This window comes from Bombina bombina, chromosome 10 (assembly GCF_027579735.1).
Source record: "Bombina bombina isolate aBomBom1 chromosome 10, aBomBom1.pri, whole genome shotgun sequence".
Lineage (NCBI taxonomy): Eukaryota > Metazoa > Chordata > Amphibia > Anura > Bombinatoridae > Bombina > Bombina bombina.
The window spans coordinates 199,654,381-199,678,070 of record NC_069508.1 but is presented as its reverse complement, the minus strand read 5'-3'; the positions used below and the strand labels follow the sequence as shown (position 1 = coordinate 199,678,070).

Here is a 23,690-nt window from a genome sequence, read left to right as displayed (position 1 = left end):
CATTTTTGCAATATACTTCCATTAGCCAAAATGCTTAGAATAAAAGTTATTACTGTTACTGCACATATCCTGCGAGGGCCGTGCACCAGTATTTAACCATCATGCATGCTCAGATCGGTGGCAGTGGTGTTTATTGCTTCTGAAGACATAATTTGTGTCATACAAGCAACAGCTGACCCTCTGAGAAGGTGTGGTGAATACTAGTGCACGGCCCTCATAGGATATGTGCATATGCTGCAGAAAAACAGTAATGACTTTTACTAGAAGCATTTTTGCTAATGAATGTTTATTGCAAATATTCTGCTATTTCAATTTTAACTGCACCTATGCACATTTCTCATTTCTTTTTTGACCTTTCTATCCCTTTAATTATACAGTGCTCTGACAAAATGCAGAAGGACATTTGGCCGATGTACATTTGGCTGACAGACAGAAATCTAAAGAATGTTCTGATTTCGGCCGAGGGCAGATGCGTTACCAGAATGCTCTGTTCTAATCAGAGCCTCGGGCGCCGCAACTGCCTCTGGGAACCTTACCATGGGTCCCAGGCCACACGTTTTGTAATTCTCTGTCTGGGAAATTATCTATCTATCAAATCTATCTATTTATCTATCAAATCTATCTATCTATCGTATCTATCAAATGTATCTATTGCATCTATTGATCTATCTATCTAATCTATGTATCTATCTATCAAATCTATCTATCTCGTGCCGGACTGTTATCTGACAGCCACTTGTGTTTCGGCCAAATGTCCGTCGGCCAAATGTCCGTCAGCCAAGTGTCCGTCGGCCAAGTGTCCGTCGGCTAAAAGTCCAGCCACGAATTATACATAGTAAAACATATTTGCATTATACTTACATTTTTTATTTTGCCCCCTTTTCCTGCAATTTAAAGGGACATTCTGATCAAAATGTTAAAGGGACATTAAACACTAAATACATGCTAGATTGAATGATGTATTCAAACAAAAGATTAGTCCATGAGTAACATGTAGATGTATTTTTTAAAGTTTCATTAGTTGTTTAATAAGTGACAAAATAAGTGTAAAGTTTTAGTGTCTATAAAACACTGGGAGCTGCCATGTTGTAACTTGTGTTACCTTCTCTGCTGTGGCCAATTAGAGACAGTTATACATAGGTCACTAGAGTGTGCAGCCAATGGTTGTGCTGGATTTAACAGTATTCTGCACTTCCTTTTCTAGGAACTGAAAAGCTCACAATTTCAGAATGGAATTACAGGCAAATAGGAAAAAATAAATAATGAAAGTATATTGCAGAGTTGTTTTATTATATACAATTTATCATTTTATATTACCATCTCAAAGTGTTTAATGTCCCTTTAATGGACTTAGATGAATTACACATTTGAATAGAAACATATTAGCAATATAAATGTATTGGCAAAAATGCTTCTAGTAACAGTTATAATGGTTCTAGTGTTAGCATTTTTCTCTGCACGTGCATGTTAAGCATAGCTAGATATTGTCACTGCACCAGCATTTTAATTACTGCAGCTGCTCAGAGCACCAGTGGGGATTCTACCATGTCAGCAATTAACAAATGTAGTCATTACCAGATGGTACAAATAACCTTAGGCTCTCTGAGCAAGTGCTGTGTTTAAAAAGCTGGTGCACGGTGCATACTTAAAGGGACGGTCTAGTCAAAATTAAACTTTCGTGAGTCAGATAGGGCATGCTATTTCAAACAACTTTCCAATTTACTTTTATCATTAAATTTGCTTGGTCTCTTAGTATTCTTTGTTGAAAGCTAAAACTAGATAAGCTCATATGCTAATTTCTATCTGCTTGAAGGCCGCCTTTTATCTCAGTGTATTTGTATAGTTTTTTTTTTTTTACAGTTAGACAGTGCTAGTTCATGTGTGCCATATAGATAACATTGTGCTCACTCCCATGGAGTTATTTATCAGTCAGCACTGATTGGCAAAATGCAAAGTCTGTGAAATAAGGGGGCAGTCTGAAGGGGCTTCGAAACAAGGTAATCACAGAGGTAAAGCATATATTTGTATAAAATAATGATAATCACCTAGCGCCTGATGTTTTGACCCTTAGCTGAGATAAATTGACCCCTAGTGGTCAAAAAAAAAATTATTGTACTTTGCAACTTGCTATCAGAGCGCCAACACAAATGCGGCAGGGTCTATGACAGATAGGTTAAAAATAAAATTTAATAAACAATTTTAAAACGAATTTATAAAACTTCATATGAATAACAATGTGTGTGGATGAATGCTTCTAATAGGTTCTGGTTAGAGAACTAACGGTTAACCACTAAACAATTTGGAACCATTAAGGAGCTAGAAAAGAACCACAACCTCACGATTAAACCAGCGGATAAGGGTGGAGGAATTGTGGTAATGAACAGGTCAGATTACAACGAGGAGACTGAAAGGATCTTGAGTGACGAAAATACGTACCAAGAACTAAGAGAAGATCCAACAGAAGAATATAAGAAAAAACTAATGGACCTACTTAAAACGGCAAAGGAAGATGGTATTCTAAATGATAAAGAATATAACTATATGGATGTGAGATTTCCAAGAACACCTATTATATACCATCTCCCAAAGATACATAAGAGCCTCAACAGACCACCAGGAAGACCTATAATATCAGGGATAGGTTCCCTCAGTAGTAATCTGTCCGAATATGTGGACATACATCTACAGCGACATGTCAAGGAACGTCCTTCTTATCTGAAGGACTCAACCCAAATAATAAATCTCCTTGAAAATCTCACGTGGGAGAATAACTTTATCTTGGTGACATGCGACGTAACCGCGCTTTACACAAGTATACCCCATAATGAAGGGTTGAAAGCGGTAAGGTTCTATTTGGAAAAAGATGTGGAAATTCCCACCAATCAATGTGATTTCATTTTGGACAGTATCCACTATATACTACACAATAACTACTTCTGTAATAACGGAAAATTTTATAGACAAGTTTGCGGTACGGCGATGGGGACCAGGTTCGCGCCTAGCTATGCCAACCTGTATATGGCAAAATGGGAAGAGATATTTTGGGAATCTTGCCCAGCAGGCGCGGACCTGGTTCTCTATCGTCGGTACATTGACGACATCATACTAATCTGGAAAGGGTCACAAGAAGATCTAGAACACACTATTAATGTTATGAACAAAAATGAAGCCAATCTACACTTTACGTATGAAATGAGTAAAACAGCATTGACCTATCTTGATCTAAATATAGAGGTCAAAGGAGGGAAAATTGAAACATCTACATTTTTCAAAAAGGTGGACAGCAACAACTACGTCCACCAAACAAGTTGCCACCACACCAACTGGAAAAGAAATATTCAGAAAGGGCAACTTCTCAGAATGAGAAAGAACTGTTCTGAGCCTGCGAAATGGGAAGAACAAGCACAGATTATTAAAGCCAAATTTATTGACAGAGGTTATAATGAAAAACTATTGGACCAGAAAATAGATGAAGTAAGATCTGTGGAAAGAAAAAGTCTAACAAAATATAAAGAGAAAATGACTAAGAACGATGAAGAGACGTTGAAGATTCCATTTATCACAGAATATAGCCAAAACAGCCGACTGATTGAAGATATCTTTAGAAAACATTGGAATATATTGAAGGACGATGACATCATAGGAGAAAAACTCCCAGAGAAACCAGTTTTCGTATACCGAAGGGCGAATAATTTAAAGAACAAGCTGGCACCAAGTGTGCAAAAAAAGAAATTACCCATAATCAAAGACCCATTTGGGAAAATGGTGAAAGGTTTTTATCCATGCCATACATGCAAAGCATGTAGAAGCGGCACAAAAACCACAGAATTTAAATCTAATCATAGCACAAAAAAATACAAAATTGAAGAACTGATTCGATGCCACGATAGGAATGTCATCTATCTGCTCCAATGTCCTTGTGGATTACAATACGTCGGACAGACGTCGAGGCCTTTGAAAGATCGAATACGTGAACATCTTCTTTGTATCGAAAAACTGAACAAAGAAACCGCCCTCTACAATCATTTTTTTAACAAACATCAAGGGGAGACTAAATCCTTGAAATATATGGGAATAAAAAAGGTCCATATGAATTGGAGAGGTGGTGATCATGAAAGAAAACTTCTAATCGAAGAATCCAAATGGATCTTCTATATGGATTGTCTACACCCAAGAGGGTTAAATAACAAGGAGGACCTTTCCCATCTTTGGAATCTAAATTAAAACATAAAATTGAAGGATACGAACTATCTATAACCTCTGTGAATGAAGAAAAACTCTCCTCTCCCCCCTCCCTCTCTTTACAAGAAAGAGTACCAAAACCTCTGTGAAAGAAGAAAAGACTCCCTCCTTCTTTTTTCTTTTTTCCTAATAAACGAACTGAGTCATATTTAAAAGAAGAAAAGTGGAAGAAAATATAAACACATCAAAAGTAGTAGGGAAAAGTGATGAAGCCTACCCTATTGGAATATGCAAACTTGTCTAAGAAAATCTGAATAAGAAGAAATGAGAAATAACAGAAGCCCACTTTACATTTGAAATAAACAAACTTGTCTGAAGAAGAAAATAGAACCAACAAAAATTCAATAGTCTCCACATTACAGTATCTGACCTACCCAATAACTAATAGTGGATTGGGAACCTAAGAGCTATTACTACCCCCTCTTGAATTGAAAAAGTCTGAAAACAAACCAAAACACTTGGGAGCCCATATATAATATATATGGCAAGTTGAATGTAGATCCAATAAGAATATTGGAATCTAATATACACTTATATATGAGTGGAGTTATAAAAAGATTCAATGACAAAAACCTCTACATACAATTTTTTAAAAAAACTTAAAAAAAAAACTTTTTATATCCATGATTTTTTGAACAAATCCCTTTAACTTTTGGAAGAAATCCCTTTAATCTTTGGAAAATATCCCTTTAATCTTTGGAACATATCCCTGTAATCTTTTTGGAACATATCCTTTTTATTTAAAGAAATAAGGAAATTCAAACAAGAGAAGATCCCTTCCTGAATATGGTCCCTTTTTAAAGGGGCCCTTGCAAAGTTGTTTCAAAAATCCCTTTCAAAAATTGAATAGAAATGATACCCATGAAGCAGGTTAAATTTCAACTAACAGCCCGAATTGTAGTATAAGAAGAGAAAAAGTGATCACAAAGTAAGAAAGTATGTCATTCCAAAATTCATCTTAGAAGTAGAGATTTTAGATCAGAGTAGGGGATAATAGATTACAAATAAATAAATAAGCTGCAAGAAGGGTTGGATTAACTCCAGAAAATGAAAGGAGCGAAATACACATTTGAAAAGTTTATACAATGTCTAACATAAGCAAGAAAATAACTTTATTGTAATTAGAAAGTAAACATTATTATATAAGAATATTTTTGAAGGAATGTAGCATGGTTGGCATAATTTAAAGCAAAGAAATTGTCCTCAATCATAAACCATAGCAGTAGTAAAATCGGATAAAAAATAATGGATAAGCATAAGCGGATGGACAAAAATATAGAATGTGAAAAAGAATCCATTTCTAGCACATAGTAGTTTTTATTAACCGAAAAAAAGAAGATAAAAGAAATAGCTAGAAGCGATGGTGTTCACCGAACCCCAAAGAAAATAGAAAATGAATAGAAACAGGAGTAACATCCAATAAATCATTTACAATACACCTTCACTATTAGCCAACCATGTAAGGAAAAGAACTGTTCATCTGACACACCCTCACTATTAGCCAACCATGTAAAGAAAAGAACTGTTTATCTGACCAATAAGAACTACTTAAAACCGGCAGAATTCACTACACACCTCAAATATTAGCCAATCACGCAAGGGAAAAGAAATTTCTCTATCCAATAGAAATGATGAAAATTCGGCAAAATCTAACACATAGGATACAAAGATTAAGCAAACAAATTGAAGAACACCTTTAGACATACTAAAAACCTGAGAACATTACTAGTGAGGAAACAAAGAGAAAAAAAGCCAATAAGATAAAAAAGTGATATAACCGGAGAGTTAGACCATTTACTTCCGGTACCGGTAAAGGGGTCATATCAAAACGGGTATAAAGACACCTCACTTAGAGATACAAACCAGTCTTGAAAAAGGTCGAGTAACGACCAAAACGCGTTGGCTGGTAAGAGCACTTCTAATCTTTAAAATTACATCAGGCATTCTGCACTATTGTTTATTCTGTTGTTACAGAGGGACCGTTTTGCTTAGAATCATCTATAAGAACAGGGAGCGAACAGCATACAATTGTAAACATACCGAAGGATCGGCACTCACATAAAAAGAATAGGAACATTAGACATTTCATCGGCCCTGGGACCGTGCACATACATCTGGGACTTTACCCTAAACTGAGGATTAGAGACAATCAAACTTTGGATCAGGTTTTAAAAGAAAAGTTTTTAAAGGATTTATAGCACCATCTATAACGGCACAGTTTTATGTAATTGTCACCATTTTAACCATAGAAGAAAAACTGTAGACACTAGCAGAAGGAAGGTTTTCCAACACATGGTTTATTTTATTAAAGTATAGAAACACGGAAAGGGAAATAATATATAAACTAAAAGTTTAGAATATAATTTGTTTGTTCACGGATTGAATATATTTTGTAAGTTCACGTATTGAAGATTGTGTGACTCACACGTATAAGCACATATTTGTCACAGCAAGCATCTTTTGGAGCGAATTGTTGATTTATTTAGTTTTTCGTTTTTATTATCATTTTTCATTTTTTATTTTTTCAATTTTTGCTAATTATATGCACACATTATCACATTAATACGAGGACACTGGTCCCGAAATTTTGTTTTGATCGAAATTTTGTATTGAGCGAAATTTTGCATTGATCAGCATTGCCTAAACCTCACAAAGTTGTTGTATGGGGCAAGGATTAACGAGGAAAATGTATTACACTTTATAACACTGTAACAATTGTAAGGAGATGTGTCACAATTACTTGTAAAAACCATTAGTGTATGACCGGTCATAGTTGTTATATTGTGCAAAGAACTCAGGATTTGGTCTGCAGATTAAAAATTGCTTGTCCAAGTATTTGGGCAAAATATTATACACGGGAAACTATTGGCGTGAAAACGCCGTGAAAAACCAATCCCAGCTAAACACTGAGATCTAGGTATATTCTTAAAGGTATAACACATAGTGGTTTGTACTCACCAGAAATCAAGGGCTAAAATACCCTTTATTCAGCAAGTGATACAATACAAGCAAAGTAAGATAATTGTTGAAAGAGAACATTTGCACCTTATAAATAACTAGACTATAAAAGACTGTTAACATGGATCCATGAGGGAGCATTAGGATTTTAAACATCGATAGAGATTATCGTTGATTACCTTATAGGTCTTATTTTTAACTGAATGTATTGAAGCTCTAATTTGCCTATTTTTAATCGTTAGTTCTCTAACCAGAACCTATTAGAAGCATTCATCCACACACATTGTTATTCATATGAAGTTTTATAAATTCGTTTTAAAATTGTTTAATAAATTTTATTTTTAACCTATCTGTCATAGACCCTGCCGCATTTGTGTTGGCGCTCTGATAGCAAGTTGCAAAGCATATATTTGTATAACTGTGTTGGTTTCACAAAACTGGGGAATGGGCAATAAAGGGATTATCTATCTTCTTAAACAATAACAATTCTGGAGTAGACTGTCCCTTGAAATAACTAAAAACCATGGCTTTTGTTAGAAGCTATTTAGACAATACATGTATATTACAAAAATGCTTCTATAAAATGCTGCAGACACGTGCACACTCCTGAACTTACCTAGCTGCTTTTCAACAAAGGATAACTAGAAAAGGAAGAACATTTGACAATAGAAGTACATTTGAAAGTTTATTAAAATTGTATGTTCTATCTGAATCATGAAACAAATTTGGGGGCTTTTACGTCCCTTTAAAATAAATAATCAAAAACACTGAACCGTTGTCAAGAAATCTGCAGAGCAAGTAAATGTATAAAATAAATGTGCACATGTATATATGTCTTGTAATCTTTTTGTGACCACAGTAATATTTAGTAACTCGATGAGAGGTGGTCTATTACAAATTGCTCCCATGTAATGTTAACCTCAAGTTTTATAACATGTTTAAATACTGCTTTTGTCCTGCCCCTTAATAAAACAATATCGTTTTCTATACTGAATTGATTACACATTCATCATAACAGCTCTCCCAGTAACTGTTTTATTTTTGTTTTGCAGGAGCATAAGAAAATGGTGGAAGACTCTTCCTACCAACAAACGTGAATTGTTCAAAGAAAGTTTAAAAAGGAATAAGTGGAAGATTTCTCTGAGTGTTGGAGCTCTGGGAATTATATTCATTCTGTTTTATTTTACTCATCTGGAGGAGAGTCCTATTACTGGTCGCAACAGACTTCTGGTTTTTAGAAAAGAACATTATGACTTTCTCAACAAATTTGAGTATGAAAATGTGAGTACATTAACAAAATATAACGTTTTTTTTTGCAGTACACTTTAGAACAGGGGATGATAATTTCAAATTTAGAAGACTGGCTCCTCTCTAAATCAGCATGAATAGAGCGGAACCAAACAGTCTACAATATTACTGCTCCTCTCTAATGCAGCATGAATAGAGAGGAACCAGACAACAGCCTACTATACTACTGCTCCTCTCTAATGCAGCATGAATAGAGAGGAACCAGACAACAGCCTACTATACTACTGCTCCTCTCTAATGTAGCATGAATAGAGAGGAACCAGACAACTGTCTACATACTACTGTTCCTCTCTAATGCAGCATGAATAGAGAGGAACCAAACAGTCTATAATATTACTGCTCCTCTCTAATGCAGCATGAATAGAGAGGAACCAGACAACTGTCTACATACTACTGTTCCTCTCTAATGCAGCATGAATAGAGAGGAACCAAACAGTCTACAATATTACTGCTCCTCTCTAATGCAGCATGAATAGAGAGGAACCAGACAACTGTCTACATACTACTGTTCCTCTCTAATGCAGCATGAATAGAGAGGAACCAGACAACAGCCTACTATACTACTGCTCCTCTCTAATGTAGCATGAATAGAGAGGAACCAGACAACTGTATACATACTACTGTTCCTCTCTAATGCAGCATGAATAGAAAGGAACCAAACAGTCTACAATATTACTGCTCCTCTCTAATGCAGCATGAATAGAGAGGAAACAGACAACTGTCTACATACTACTGTTCCTCTCTAATGCAGCATGAATAGAGAGGAACCAGACAACTGCCTACTATACTACTGCTCCTCTCTAATGCAGCATGAATAGAGAGGAACCAGACAACTGTCTACATACTACTGTTCCTCTCTAATGCAGCATGAATAGAGAGGAACCAAACAGTCTACAATATTACTGCTCCTCTCTAATGCAGCATGAATAGAGAGGAACCAGACAACTTTCTACATACTACTGTTCCTCTCTAATGCAGCATGAATAGAGAGGAACCAAACAGTCTACAATATTACTGCTCCTCTCTAATGCAGCATGAATAGAGAGGAACCAGACAACTGTCTACATACTACTGTTCCTCTCTAATGCAGCATGAATAGAGAGGAACCAGACAACAGCCTACTATACTACTGCTCCTCTCTAATGCAGCATGAATAGAGAGGAACCAGACAACAGTCTATATACTACTGCTCCTCTCTAATGCAGCATGAATAGAGAGGAACCAGACAACAGCCTACATACTACTGCTCCTCTCTAATGCAGTATGAATAGAGAGGAACCAGACAACAGCCTACTATACTACTGCTCCTCTCTAATGCAGTATGAATAGAGAGGAACCAGACAACAGCCTACTATACTACTGCTCCTCTCTAATGCAGTATGAATAGAGAGGAACCAGACAACAGCCTACTATACTACTGCTCCTCTCTGATGCAGCATGAATAGAGAGGAACCAGACAGCAGTTTATATACTACTGCTCCTCTCTAATGCAGCATGAATAGAGAGGAACCAGACAACAGTCTACATACTACTGCTCCTCTCTAATGCAGCATGAATAGAGAGGAACCAGACAACAGCCTACATACTACTGCTCCTCTCTAATGCAGTATGAATAGAGAGGAACCAGACAACAGCCTATTATACTACTGCTCCTCTCTATGCAGCACGAATAGAGAGGAACCAGACAACAGCCTACTATACTACTGCTCCTCTCTAATGTAGTATGAATAGAGAGGAACCAGACAACATATATACTACTGCTCCTCTCTAATGCAGCATGAATAGAGAGGAACCAGACAGCAGTCTATATACTACTTCTCCTCTCTAATGCAGCATGAATAGAGAGGAACCAGACAGCAGTTTATATACTACTGCTCCTCTCTAATGCAGCATGAATAGAGAGGAACCAGACAACATTCTACTATACTACTGCTCCTCTCTAATGCAGCATGAATAGAGAGGAACCAGACAACAGTCTACATACTACTGCTCCTCTCTAATGCAGCATGAATAGCGAGGAACCAGACAACAGTCTACAATACTACAACTCCTCTCTAATGCAGCATGAATAGAGAGGAACCAGACAACAGCCTACTATACTACTGCTCCTCTATAATGCAGCGTGAATGGAGAGGAGCCAGACAACAGTCTATTATACTACTGCTCCTCTCTAATGTAGCATGAATAGAGAGGAACCAGACAACTGTCTACTATACTACTGCTCCTCTCTAATGCAGCATGAATAGAGAGGAACCAGACAACAGCCTACTATACTACTGCTCCTCTCTAATGCAGCACGAATAGAGAGGAACCAGACAACAGCCTTCTATACTACTGCTCCTCTATAATGCAGCGTGAATGGAGAGGAGCCAGACAACAGTTTACTATACTTCTGCTCCTCTCTAATGCAGCATGAATAGAGAGGAACCAGACAACTGTCTACTATACTACTGCTCCTCTCTAATGCAGCGTGAATGGAGAGGAGCCAGACAACAGTCTATTATACTACTGCTCCTCTCTAATGCAGCATGAATAGAGAGGAACCAGACAACTGTCTACTATACTACTGCTCCTCTATAATGCAGCACGAATAGAGAGGAACCAGACAACAACCTACTATACTACTGCTCCTCTCTAATGCAGCATGAATAGAGAGGAACCAGACAACAGCCTACTATACTACTGCTCCTCTCTAATGCAGCATGAATAGAGAGGAACCAGACAACAGCCTTCTATACTACTGCTCCTCTATAATGCAGCGTGAATGGAGAGGAGCCAGACAACAGTTTACTATACTTCTGCTCCTCTCTAATGCAGCGTGAATAGGAAGGAACCAGACAACAGTTTACTATACTACTGCTCCTCTCTAATGCAGCGTGAATAGCGAGGAACCAGATAACAGTCTACATACTACTGCTCTTCTCTAATGCAGCATGAATAGAGAGGAACCAGACAACAGTCTACTATACTACTGCTTCTCTCTAATGCAGCACGAATAGAGAGGAACCAGACAACAGCCTACATACTACTGCTCCTCTCTAATGCAGCATGAATAGAGAGGAACCAGACAACAGTCTACAATATTACTGCTCCTCTCTAATGCAGCACAAATAGCGAGGAACCAGACAACAGTCTACAATACTACTACTCCTCTCTAATACAGCATGAATAGAGAGGAACCAGACAACAGTCTACTATACTACTGCTCCTCTCTAATGCAGCGTGAATAGCGAGGAACCAGACAACAGTCTACAATACTACTACTCCTCTCTAATACAGCATGAATAGAGAGGAACCAGACAACAGTCTACTATACTACTGCTCCTCTCTAATGCAGCGTGAATGGAGAGGAGCCAGACAACAGTCTACTATACTACTGCTCCTCTCTAATGCAGCATGAATAGAGAGGAACCAGACAACAGTCTACTATACTACTGCTCCTCTCTAATGCTGCATGTATAGAGAGGAACCAGACAACAGTCTACTATACTACTGCTCCTCTCTAATGCAGCATGAATAGAGAGGAACCAGACAACTGTCTACTATACTACTGCTCCTCTCTAATGCAGCATGAATAGAGAGGAACCAGACAACAGTCTACTATACTACTGCTCTCTAATGCAGTATGAATAGAGAGGAACCAGACAACTGTCTACTATACTACTGCTCCTCTCTAATGCAGCATGAATAGAGAGGAACCAGACAACTGTCTACTATACTACTGCTCCTCTCTAATGCAGCATGAATAGAGAGGAACCAGACAACAGCCTACTATACTACTGCTCCTCTCTAATGCAGTATGAATAGAGAGGAACCAGACAACAGCCTACATACTACTGCTCCTCTCTAATGCAGTATGAATAGAGAGGAACCAGACAACAGTCTACTATACTACTGCTCCTCTATAATGCAGCGTGAATAGAAAGGAACCAGACTTTCTTGACTTCTTTAAGGCCGTCTGTAATCATTTTTCCAACTTGTGTAATAAGGGAGGCAAAGTCTGCTTTTGTCTGAAGGTTTTCTGTGTCAGCTCTTGTAAGAGGTTCCTTGGTGGAGCATCCTGCATCTGAAGATTCTGTGTCTGGGTGTGTATTAACAGGCTCTTGCGTGAGAGATAAGGAGCTTTCTGCAGCATCTAGCACCCAGCTTTGTCGTGCTTGGAAGGTTTTTTAGAGGCCATTATAGCTGGAATGCACAGGTGACTGTCACTAGAAATGTAACAGGGAGCTTGTAGGAGTTGTAGGAGTCATTATGATCTGAGAGTTTTGACACATATTTTACTGTGCAAAATATCTGGTTGCCTCTGTGACTGGGTACAGTTTAGTGCACTTTCAACAATCCCAGCTGAAGTTGCGAGGATTCCTGTTTAGTACTGATAGATACTACTATATGCTTCCCTCTCACGTGGGACACTCCTATTGCTTCTGTGAAGGTCTGTTATTAAGTCTCTTTCAACAGGTTATAGTGGCCTGTGTAACACGTGTAGCGTTGATCTTGTTTAGCCAGAGAATATCATGGATAATGTTAAGATCAGTAACAGTGTCTTGTCATGTAGCTTATGCCTGTATAATCTAGCTGCAGGATATGTCTTTAACGCTGTAGTGAACTGCAGTTTCCACACTTCTTCTCTGTTAATAGTTTTCACAGTGTGCCGTTTATAGCATGATGGATATGGTTATAAATCACAATAAGAGGTGTTTGTAAGTAGCAATTATGTGCTAATTATTCCGGTGTGTATATTGCCTCTTTACACCTGTCGCCATCTTGAATCTCATAACTTTGGGCTGCAACTCAGTGCTACTGCGTCGAATATGGGCAGATATGTGGCTATGGAGTCAGGAGAAGCCCTGTCTTGTAAGCCCCTCAGTTCCTGTACAGCCAGAACGGTTAAGTGATCGGTCAGTTTTATGCTGGATACAGAGTGATCTGATTGGTGTTCGTGCTCAAACAAGCTCTGAGGGACTGCGTGGTTGCCGTTACCGGAGGGGATGCAGAGCATCTAAACCTCCGAGGTGACTAGCGTTATTAAGATGCGGAGGGTTCTGCGGTAAGTTTTAGGTTTGTCACTTATGCTTACCTGCTCCGGCAAACGACCCGTCTGTCTGATGTTGCTCCGTTTGCACTTGACGCGCTGTTCACTGCCTCAGGCCTCCTCCTCCATTCACCCGCGGCACTTTGTTGTATCCAATGTTCTGCAGGGAACCTATATTAGAGGGATCCCATATGTTCTCTATGTTGCTTTAGGGTGAGATCTTCTGTTTTCACAGTATCTACACTGCATGGTCGTTTTGCTAGGTGAGCAGGAAGAACTTGCAAATACGGAGCATCAGTTTTTTACAGCCATACTTGACGGTGGCTGGCTCAGCCCCCCGAGCATGCCATTTTTTGTTATTGATACTAGCTTCTTTGTCATTAACCCCTGCAAAGGGGTCAAACATCTCTAAAGTCACGCTCAGGTACTGCAATGGTGAAAAGAGTGACCTCTGATTGGAGGCTTGTGCAACTGTAGCTCCTGATTGACTAACTCACTGTCAGAAAAAAATTGCAAAAATTATTTCTTTAGGGGTACAACAGCTTGTCACTGGGGCAGTACCCTCAAAGGTACACCCGTTGTACCCTTTAACATGGGTACATAATTGTACCAATGCAGATTATACCTTTCAAAGGCAAATTGGACCTCAGTGCTTTGGTACAATAATGTACCCTTAACCCTTTGAGTGCTAACGACGGCATGGAGCCGTTGCTAAGTTTCACCCTCAGGTGCTAACGACGGCTTCTCCCGGCTTTGTTGAGGATGGATGTCCGGTCTTCAAAAACTGTAAGGGGATCTTCGGGGGTTAGTGTTAAGTTTTTTTAAGGGTTTATTGGGTGGGTTTTATTTTTAGATTAGGGACTTTGGGCAATGTAAAATAGCTAAATGCCCTTTTAAGGGCAATGCCCATCCAAATGCCCTTTTCAGGGTAATGGGGAGCTTAGTTTTTTTAGGTAGTTTTTTTTTTTTGGGGGGTTGGTTGTGTGGGTGGTGGGTTTTACTGTTGGGGGTTGTTTGTATTTTTTTATTACAGGTAAAAGAGCTGATTTCTTTTAAGGGCCATTAGTAGTTTATTGTAGGATAGGGCTTTTTTTATTTTGGGGGAGCTTTTTTATTTTAATAGGGCTATTAGATTAGGTGTAATTAGTTTAAATATTTGATAATTTCTTTCTTATTTTGTGTAATTTAGTGTTTATTATTTTCTGTAATTTAGATAAATGTATTTCTTTTGCATGATGTACCGAGTCCACGGATTCATCCTAACTTGTGGGATATTGTCCTTCCTGACAGGAAGTAGCAAAGAGAGCACCACAGCAGAGCTGTCTATATAGCTCCCCCCTTAACTCCACCCCCCAGTCATTCTCTTTGCTGGCTCTAAGCAGAAAGAGTAAAGAGAAGAGGTGTTAAACTGTAAGTTTTATTTTATCTTCAATCAAGTGTTTGTTATTTTTAAATGGTACCGGTGATGTACTATTTACTCTCAGGCAGGACATAGATGAAGATTTCTGCCTGGAGGATGATGATCTTAGCATTTGTAACTTAGGTCCACTGCTGTTCCCACAGAAGCTGAGGAGTACAGGAAAACTTCAGTGTGAGGAACGGTTTCTTGCTATACAGCAATGAGGTATGTTCAGTCATATTTTCTGCAGAGACTGTGTTAACTCAGAAAGGCTGACAGTGTCCCCATTAGGGGAAGGGTAAGCAGTAATCCTAGTGTTATCAGAGGTTTTTACTAGCTTGCATAAAGGGTTAATTTTTTGTGGGCACTCAGTTTGTTATGTGAATTTGGGACAAACGTTTTTGTGTCTGGGAGTAACATTTGCTTGAGGGTTCTTTGGGGTTGTTTATAACCCACATGGCTTTCAGGCAGGGTTTGTTAGTTTTGTGTAGGCCCCAGCAGCATCGAGTGAGGTGGGTGGGGCCTGCATTTACAAGCAGCAAGCAACTTCTCCTGAGGTCCTGAGAGTCTTCTGAGGGACTAATTGAACCTTTAAACCCCATATTATCGCTTCCCAAAGGCGGGTAGGGCCACAGCAGAGCTGTGGCAAGGTTCTTTAGGGGGTTTTAACCGGTTTTAGACAATTATCAATCCGTTTTTTTCATTTGGGGGTCTATTGCTTTTTTACTTGTGGCGCAATCCTTCTAAAGCTTAGTGGGTACACTGTTAAAATGTCAGAAAAATTGAAGCAATTTTAACCTGTTTTGCAGTTTGTGTATGCCTTTTTTTCTCTTAAAGGCACAGTACCGTTTTTGCAAATTGTGTTTTTTTCATTAAATAAAGTGTTTTCAAAGCTTGCTTGCTTTATTACTAGTCTGTTAAACATGTTTGACACTGAGGAAACTCATTGCTCAATTTGTTTAGAAGCCATTGTGGAACCCCCTCTTAGAATGTGTCCCACTTGTACTGATATGTCTATAAATTGCAAACAGCATATTTTGACTTATAAAAGTTTGGCATTAGATGATTCTCAGACAGAAGGAAATCAGGTTTTGCCATCTAGTTCTCCCCAAGTGTCACAACCAGTAACGCCTGCACAAGCGACACCAAGTACTTCTAGTGCGTCTAATTCTTTCACCTTGCAAGATATGGCTTCAGTTATGAATACTACCCTCACAGAGGTTTTATCTAAGCTGCCTGGGTTGCAAGGGAAGTGCAGTAGCTCTGGGTTAAGAACAAATGCTGAGCCTTCTTACGCTTTAGTAGCCGTATCCGATATTCCCTCACAATGTTCTGAAGTAGGGATGAGGGATTTGCTGTCTGAGGGAGAGATTTCTGATTCAGGAAAGATGTTCTCTCATACAGATTCAGATATGATGGCATTTAAATTTAAGCTAGAGTACCTCCGCTTATTGCTCAGGGAGGTTTTAGCTACTCTGGATGATTGTGACCCTATTGTAGCTCCAGAGAAATTGTGTAAAATTGACAAATATTTAGAGGTTCCTGTTTACACTGATGTGTTTCCGGTCCCTAAGAGGATTTCGAACATTGTTACTAAGGAGTGGGATAAACCAGGTATTCCGTTCTCTCCCCCTCCTGTTTTTAAGAAAATGTTTCCCATTTCTGACACCGTAAAGGACTCATGGCAGACGGTCCCTAAGGTAGAGTGAGCTATTTCTACCCTGGCTAAGCGTACAACTATACCTATTGAAGACAGTTGTGCTTTCATTGATTCTATAGATAAAAAATTAGAGGGTCTCCTAAAGAAAATTTTTGTTCATCAAGGTTTTCTTCTTCAACCTATAGCATGCATTGTTCCTGTAACCACTGCAGCTGCCTTTTGGTTTGAGGCTGTAGAAGAGGCTCTTCAGATGGAGACCCCACTAGATGATATTTTGGACAGAATTAAGGCTCTTAAGTTGGATAATTCTTTTATTACAGACGCCGCTTTTCATCTTGCTAAATTAGCGGCTAAGAATTCAGGTTTTGCCATTTTAGTGCGTAGAGCGTTATGGCTTAAGTCCTGGTCAGCTGATGTGTCATCTAAATCTAAGCTTTTGTTGATCCCTTTCAAAGGTAAGACCCTATTCGGGCCTGCATTGAAAGAGATCATTTCAGACATTACTGGAGGTAAGGGTCATACCCTCCCTCAGGATAAGTCAAATAAGACAAGGACCAAGCAAATAATTTTCGTTCCTTTCGAAACTTCAAGAGTGGTCCCTCTACCTCTTCCCCTGCTGCAAAGCAAGAGGGGAACTTTGCTCAATCCAAGCCAACCTGGAGACCTAATCAGGCTTGGAACAAGGGTAAACAGGCCAAAAAGACTGCTGCTGCTACTAAGTCAGCATGAAGGGGCAGCCCCCGATCCGGGATCAGATCTAGTAGGGGGCAGACTCTCTCTCTTTGCTCAGGCCTGGGCAAGAGACGTTCAGGATTCCTGGGCAGTAGAAATTGTAACCCAGGGATACCTTCTAGATTTCAAGGATTCCCCTCCAAGGGGGAGTTTCCATCTCTCTCAATTGTCTGTAAACCCGACAAAAAGAGAGGCGTTCTTACGCTGTGTAGAAGACCTTTTTACTATGGGAGTGATCTGCCCAGTTCCAAAAGCAGAACAGGGGCAGGGGTTCTACTCCAATCTGTTTATAGTTCCCAAAAAGGAGGGAACCTTCAGACCAATTCTGGATCTCAAGATCCTAAACCAATTCCTAAGAGTTCCATCTTTCAAGAGGGAGACCATTTGGACTATCTTACCATTGATCCAGGAGGGTCAATATATGACCACCGTGGACTTAAAGGATGCGTATCTGCACATTCCTATTCACAAAGATCATCACCAGTTCCTCAGGTTCGCCTTTCTGGACAAGCATTATCAGTTTGTGGCTCTTCCTTTCGGGTTGGCCATGGTGCCGTGAATCTTCACAAAGGTGCTAGGGTCCCTTCTGGCGGTTCTAAGGCCACGGGGCATAGCAGTGGTGCCTTATCTAGACGACATTCTAATTCAAGCTTCGTCCTTCCAACTAGCCAAGTCTTACACGGACTTAGTGTTGGCCTTTCTAAGGTCTCATGGATGGAAAGTGAACGTAAAAAAGAGTTCTCTTTCCCCCCTCACAAGAGTTTCATTTCTAGGGACTCTGATAGACTCGGTGGACATGAAAATATTTCTGACGGAGGTCAGGAAATCAAAGATTTTGTCCACCTGCCGAGCTCTTCATTCCATTCCTCGGCCGTCAGTGGCTCAGTGTATGGAGGTAATCGAACTAATGGTAGCGGCAATGGACATAGTTCCTTTTGCTCGCTTGCATCTCAGACCACTGCAACTATGCATGCTCAATCAGTGGAATGGGGATTATGTGGATTTATCTCCTCAGATAAATCTGGATCAAGAGACCAGAGACTCTGGTTGTTACAGGATCATCTGTCCCAGGGAATGTGTTTCCGCAGGCCAGAATGGGTTATAGTGACGACAGACGCCAGTCTTCTGGGCTGGGGTGCAGTCTGGAATTCCCTGAAAGCTCAGGGTTTGTGGACTCGGGAGGAGGCTCTCCTACCGATAATTATTCTGGAATTAAGAGCGATATTCAATGCTCTCCAGGCATGGCCTCAGCTGGCTTCGGCCAGATTCATCAGGTTTCAGTCGGACAACATCACGACTGTGGCTTATATCAATCATCAGGACGGAACAAAGAGTTCCTTAACGATGATAGAGGTCTCATGGATAATCCAATGGGCAGAGGCTCACTCTTGCCATCTGTCAGCGATCTATATCCCAGGTGTAGAGAACTGGGAGGCAGATTTTCTAAGTCGTCAGACTTTTCATCCAGGGGAGTGGGAACTCCATCCGGAGGTGTATGCTCAGCTGGTTCGGCTATGGGGCACACCAGCGTTTGATCTGATGGCGTCTCGTCAGAATGCCAAACTTCCTCGTTACGGCTCTAGGTCAAGGGATCCTCAGGCTGTACTGATAGATGCTCTAGCAGTACCCTGGTCGTTCAACCTGGCTTATGTGTTTCCACCTTTCCCTCTCCTTCCACGTCTGATTGCCAGAATCAAACAGGAGAGAGCATCAATGATTTTGATAGCGCCTGAGTGGCCACGCAGGACTTGGTATGCAGACCTGGTGGAAATGTCATCCCTTCCACCATGGTCTCTGCCATTGAGTCAGGACCTTCTGATTCAAGGTCCATTCAAGCATCCAAATCTAATTTCTCTGCAACTGACTGCTTGTAGATTGAACGCTTGATTCTATCAAAGCGGGGTTTCTCTGAGTCAGTCATAAATACCTTGATTCAGGCTCGAAAGCCTGTTACCAGGAAAATTTAACATAAGATATGGCGTAAATATCTTTTTTGGTGCGAATCCAAAGGCTTCTCCTGGAGTAAAATCAGGATTCCTAGGATTTTGTCTTTTCTCCAAGAGGGATTGGAGAAAGGATTATCAGCTAGTTCCCTAAAGGGACAGATATCTGCTCTGTCTATTTTGTTGCACAAGCGTCTGGCAGATGTTCCAGACGGTCTGGCTTTTTGTCAGGCTTTAGTTAGAATTAAGCCTGTGTTTAAACCTATTGCTCCGCCATGGAGTCTAAATTTAGTTCTTAGAGTTCTTCAGGGGGTTCCGTTTGAACCCATGCATTCCATAGATATTAAGCTTTTATCTTGGAAAGTTTTGTTCCCAGTTGCTATCTCTTCAGCTCGAAGAGTTTCGGAACTATCTGCATTACAATGTGACTCTTTTTATCTTGTGTTCCATGCTGATAAGGTGGTTTTGTGTACTAAGCCTGGGTTCCTACCTAAGGTTGTTACTAACAGGAATATCAATCAAGAAATTGTTGTTCCTTCTCTGTGTCCTAATCCTTCTTGTAAGAAGGAACGTCTGTTGCACAACTTGGACGTGGTTCGTGCTTTGAAATTTTATTTGCAGGCAACCAAAGATTTTCGTCAAACATTTTCTTTGTTGTCTATTCTGGAAAGCGTAGGGGTCAAAAGGCTACGGCGACTTCTCTTTTCTTTTGGCTGAAAAGCATCATCCGTTTGGCTTATGAGACTGCTGGACAGCAGCCTCCTGAAAGGATTACAGCTCATTCTACTAGAGCGGTAGCTTCCACTTGGGCTTTTAAAAATGATGCTTCTGTTGAACAGATTTGTAAGGCTGCGACTTGGTCGTCGCTTCATACCTTTTCAAAATTTTACAAATTTGATACTTTTGCTTCTTCTGAGGCTATTTTTGGGAGAAAGGTTTTGCAAGCAGTGGTGCCTTCCGTTTCGGTTCCTGTCTTGTCCCTCCCTTCATCCGTGTCCTAAAGCTTTGGTATTGGTATCCCACAAGTTAGGATAAATCCGTGGACTCGGTACATCATGCAAAAGAAAACAAAATTTATGCTTACCTGATAAATTTCTTTCTTTTGCGATGTACCGAGTCCATGGCCCGCCCTGTCTATTCAAGACAGATAGTATTTTTTTTATGTAAACTTCAGTCACCTCTGCACCTTATAGTTTCTCCTTTTCTTCCTTGGCCTTCGGTCGAATGACTGGGGGGGGGGGGGGTGGAGTTAAGGGGGGAGCTATATAGACAGCTCTGCTGTGGTGCTCTCTTTGCTACTTCCTGTCAGGAAGGACAATATCCCACAAGTTAGGATGAATCCGTGGATTTGGTACATTGCAAAAGAAAGAAATTTATCAGGTAAGCATAAATTTTGTTTTTGTTAATTTATTTAATTTTAGTGTAATGTTAGGTTTTACTGTAAGGCAGGTTAGGTTTTATTTCACAGGCTAGTAAATAGTTAATAACTACTTAATAACTATTCTACCTAGTTAAAATAAATACAAATTTACCTGTAAAATAAAAATTAAACCTAACATAGCTACAATGTAACTATTAGTTATATTGTAACTAGCTTAGGATTTATTTTACAGGTAAGTATTTAGTCTTAAATAGGAATTATTTAGGTAATAATAGTAGGTTTTATTTAGATTTATTTTAATTATATTAAAGTTAGGGGGGGTTAGGTTTAGACTTAAGGTTATGTTTAGGGGTTAATATATTTATTTAGTGTTAGTGATGTGGGAGGCCAGAGGTTTAGGGGCAATAACTTTACTATAGTGGCGGCGACATTGGGGGCAGCAGATTAGGGGTTAATAAGTATAGTTAGGTGGCAACGACATTGGGGGCAGCAGATTGGGAGTTTATAATATTTAACTAGTGTTTGCGATGTGGGAGTGCGGCGGTTTAGGGGTTAATATGTTTATTATAGTGGTGGCGATGTCCGGAGCGGCAGATTAGGGGTTAATACATTTATTTTATTGTTTGCGATGCGTTTAGTTTAGGGGTTAATAGGTAGTTTATGGGTGTTAGTGTACTTTGTAACACTTTAGTTATGAGTTTTATGGTACAGCTTTGTAACGTAAAACCCAAAACTACTGACTTTCAGTTTATGGTACGGATCTTGTAGTTATAGGGTGTACCGCTCACTTTTTGGCTTCCCAGGCAAACTCGTAATACCGGCGCTATGGAAGTCCCATTGAAAAATCACTTTTTAAAAAGTGCGGTAGTTACGTGACTGCCAAAAAGGTGTGCGATACAGCTGTACCTACAAGACTCGTAATAGCAGCGGTAGTGAAAAAGAGCCATAACAATCCTTTTCACTCATAACGCAAAACTCGTAATCTAGCCGTGTGTTAGTTATGCAAAACTGGTGAATGGGTAATATAGGGATTATCTATCTTTTAAAACAACAACAATTCTGGTGTTGACTGTCCCTTTAACTTATTGTGACACCCTCCAGATAAAACATAAACATAGATAAAACATATAGACAACATCATAATAATAAAATATAATTCTAACAAAAGGAAGGGGGATTCAGGGCAGGCATAAACAATAAAACTCAACCTTACATTTGCATTGTCACCCTAAGTAAAATATATGCAAATTAGTCTTTTTCCCAGTACACATTTTGGTGATGAACCTTCTACTAATAGATGGTGCTGTGTTACAGTGTCCATGAACTCTCTACCAATAGATGGTGCTGTGTTACAGTGTCCATGAACTCTCTACCAATAGATGGTGCTGTGTTACAGTGTCCATGAACTCTCTACCAATAGATGGTGCTTTGTTACAGTGTCCATGAACTCTCTACCAATAGATGGTGCTGTGTTACAGTGTCCATGAACTCTCTACCAATAGATGGTGCTGTGTTACAGTGTCCATGAACTCTCTACCAATAGATGGTGCTTTGTTACAGTGTCCATGAACTCTCTACCAATAGATGGTGCTTTGTTACAGTGTCCATGAACTCTCTACCAATAGATGGTGCTGTGTTACACAATGTGACTGGAGGAACTGTCGCATTTTTTTTTATTTTTTTTTAAATAGCTCGTTTATTTTATATAGTTTAAACTGACTTTTTTGTAACTTAAGTTAATACATTTGCTTTATGTGTAAAATGATATCAATGCTCTAAATATAAAAAATAAAATGTTAATTAAGTGCTTTGGGAACAGGTAAATTTGAAATTTGAAAAAAAACCTTGTATATAATCCTCTGCAGACTGCCCCCTTATCTCAGTTATTTTGACAGACCAGCATTTTGGCCAATCAGTGCTGACTCATAAATAATTACATGAGCACAATGTTACCTATATGACTCACATAAACTAGCACTGTCTAACTGCGAAAAACTGTCGAAATGAGATAAGAGGTGGCCTTCAACTGCTTAGAAATCAGTCTATCAGCCTACCTATGTTTAGCTTTCAATAAAGAATACCAAGAGAACAAAGCAAATTTGATGATAAAAATAAATTGGAAAGTTGTTAAAAATCTAAATCCTGAAAGTTTAATTTTGACTTGAGTGTCCTTTTAATTTTTACTTTGTCCCTTTTAAATTAGAAATATCCTCTTTTAGGTGGAACTAACATTATGGGCAAGATTACATATGCGGCATCGCCCGCAAAAGCCAGCGCCGCCAGTTATTACGCGTTTTTGGTATCACATATACAGCGCCGCATATAAATGCGGCACGTATATTTCACCTGTTGGCCACTATATTTACTCCTATAAGCTAACATAGAACCGCTTCGCAAATCGGTATCACATATTCAGCGCACTTACGCGGAGAAAATGGAGACATTTTACTCCATTTTCACCTCGCCACACATAGGCAGGCAAGACTTGCGCTAAGTATGTGAGCACCGTAACTGCCTGAAAATATTAACTAACATCTAACACATGCGCAATATCTATCTACCTGCCAACTGCAATCCCCCACCGCAATAACTAATAAAGTATATTAACCCCTAATCAGCCATTAACCCACATCAGAACTAATAATAAAAGTATTAACCCCTAAACCGACAACCCCCTACAACGCAATATGCCTAATTAAATTATTATCCCCTAAATCCACCAACCCCAACATTGCAAACTTCCTATTAAAACTATTAACCCCTAATCCGCTATTAACCCCTAATCCGCAATAAACCTAATAAAACTATAAACTCCTAATCCGCCAAACCCCACAACGCAAATAACTAATCACTAAGCCCCCTAACCTAACACCCCCTAAATTAACCCCATTACATAAATTAATACTAAATTACAATTAAAATAAAAAAACTAACATTACTGAAAAATAAAAAACTAAGTTTAAATTAAGCTAAAATTACAGAAAATAAAAAAGTCTAACTTTACATAAAATAATAAACAAAATTATCAAAAATAA

The 23,690-nt window shown here is 39.2% G+C and overlaps 1 protein-coding gene across 1 annotated transcript in view; it reads left to right on the top strand.

Annotated features, from left to right (window-relative positions):
* OMA1 (OMA1 zinc metallopeptidase) overlaps positions 1 to 23,690 on the top strand; it is a 388,294-nt gene that overhangs the window by 16,685 nt on the left and 347,919 nt on the right. Inside the window, exon 3 of the mRNA XM_053693625.1 lies at positions 8,253 to 8,481. Within this exon, the coding sequence (XP_053549600.1) occupies positions 8,253 to 8,481 (229 nt within the window). The remainder of the gene's footprint in view (positions 1 to 8,252; positions 8,482 to 23,690) is intronic.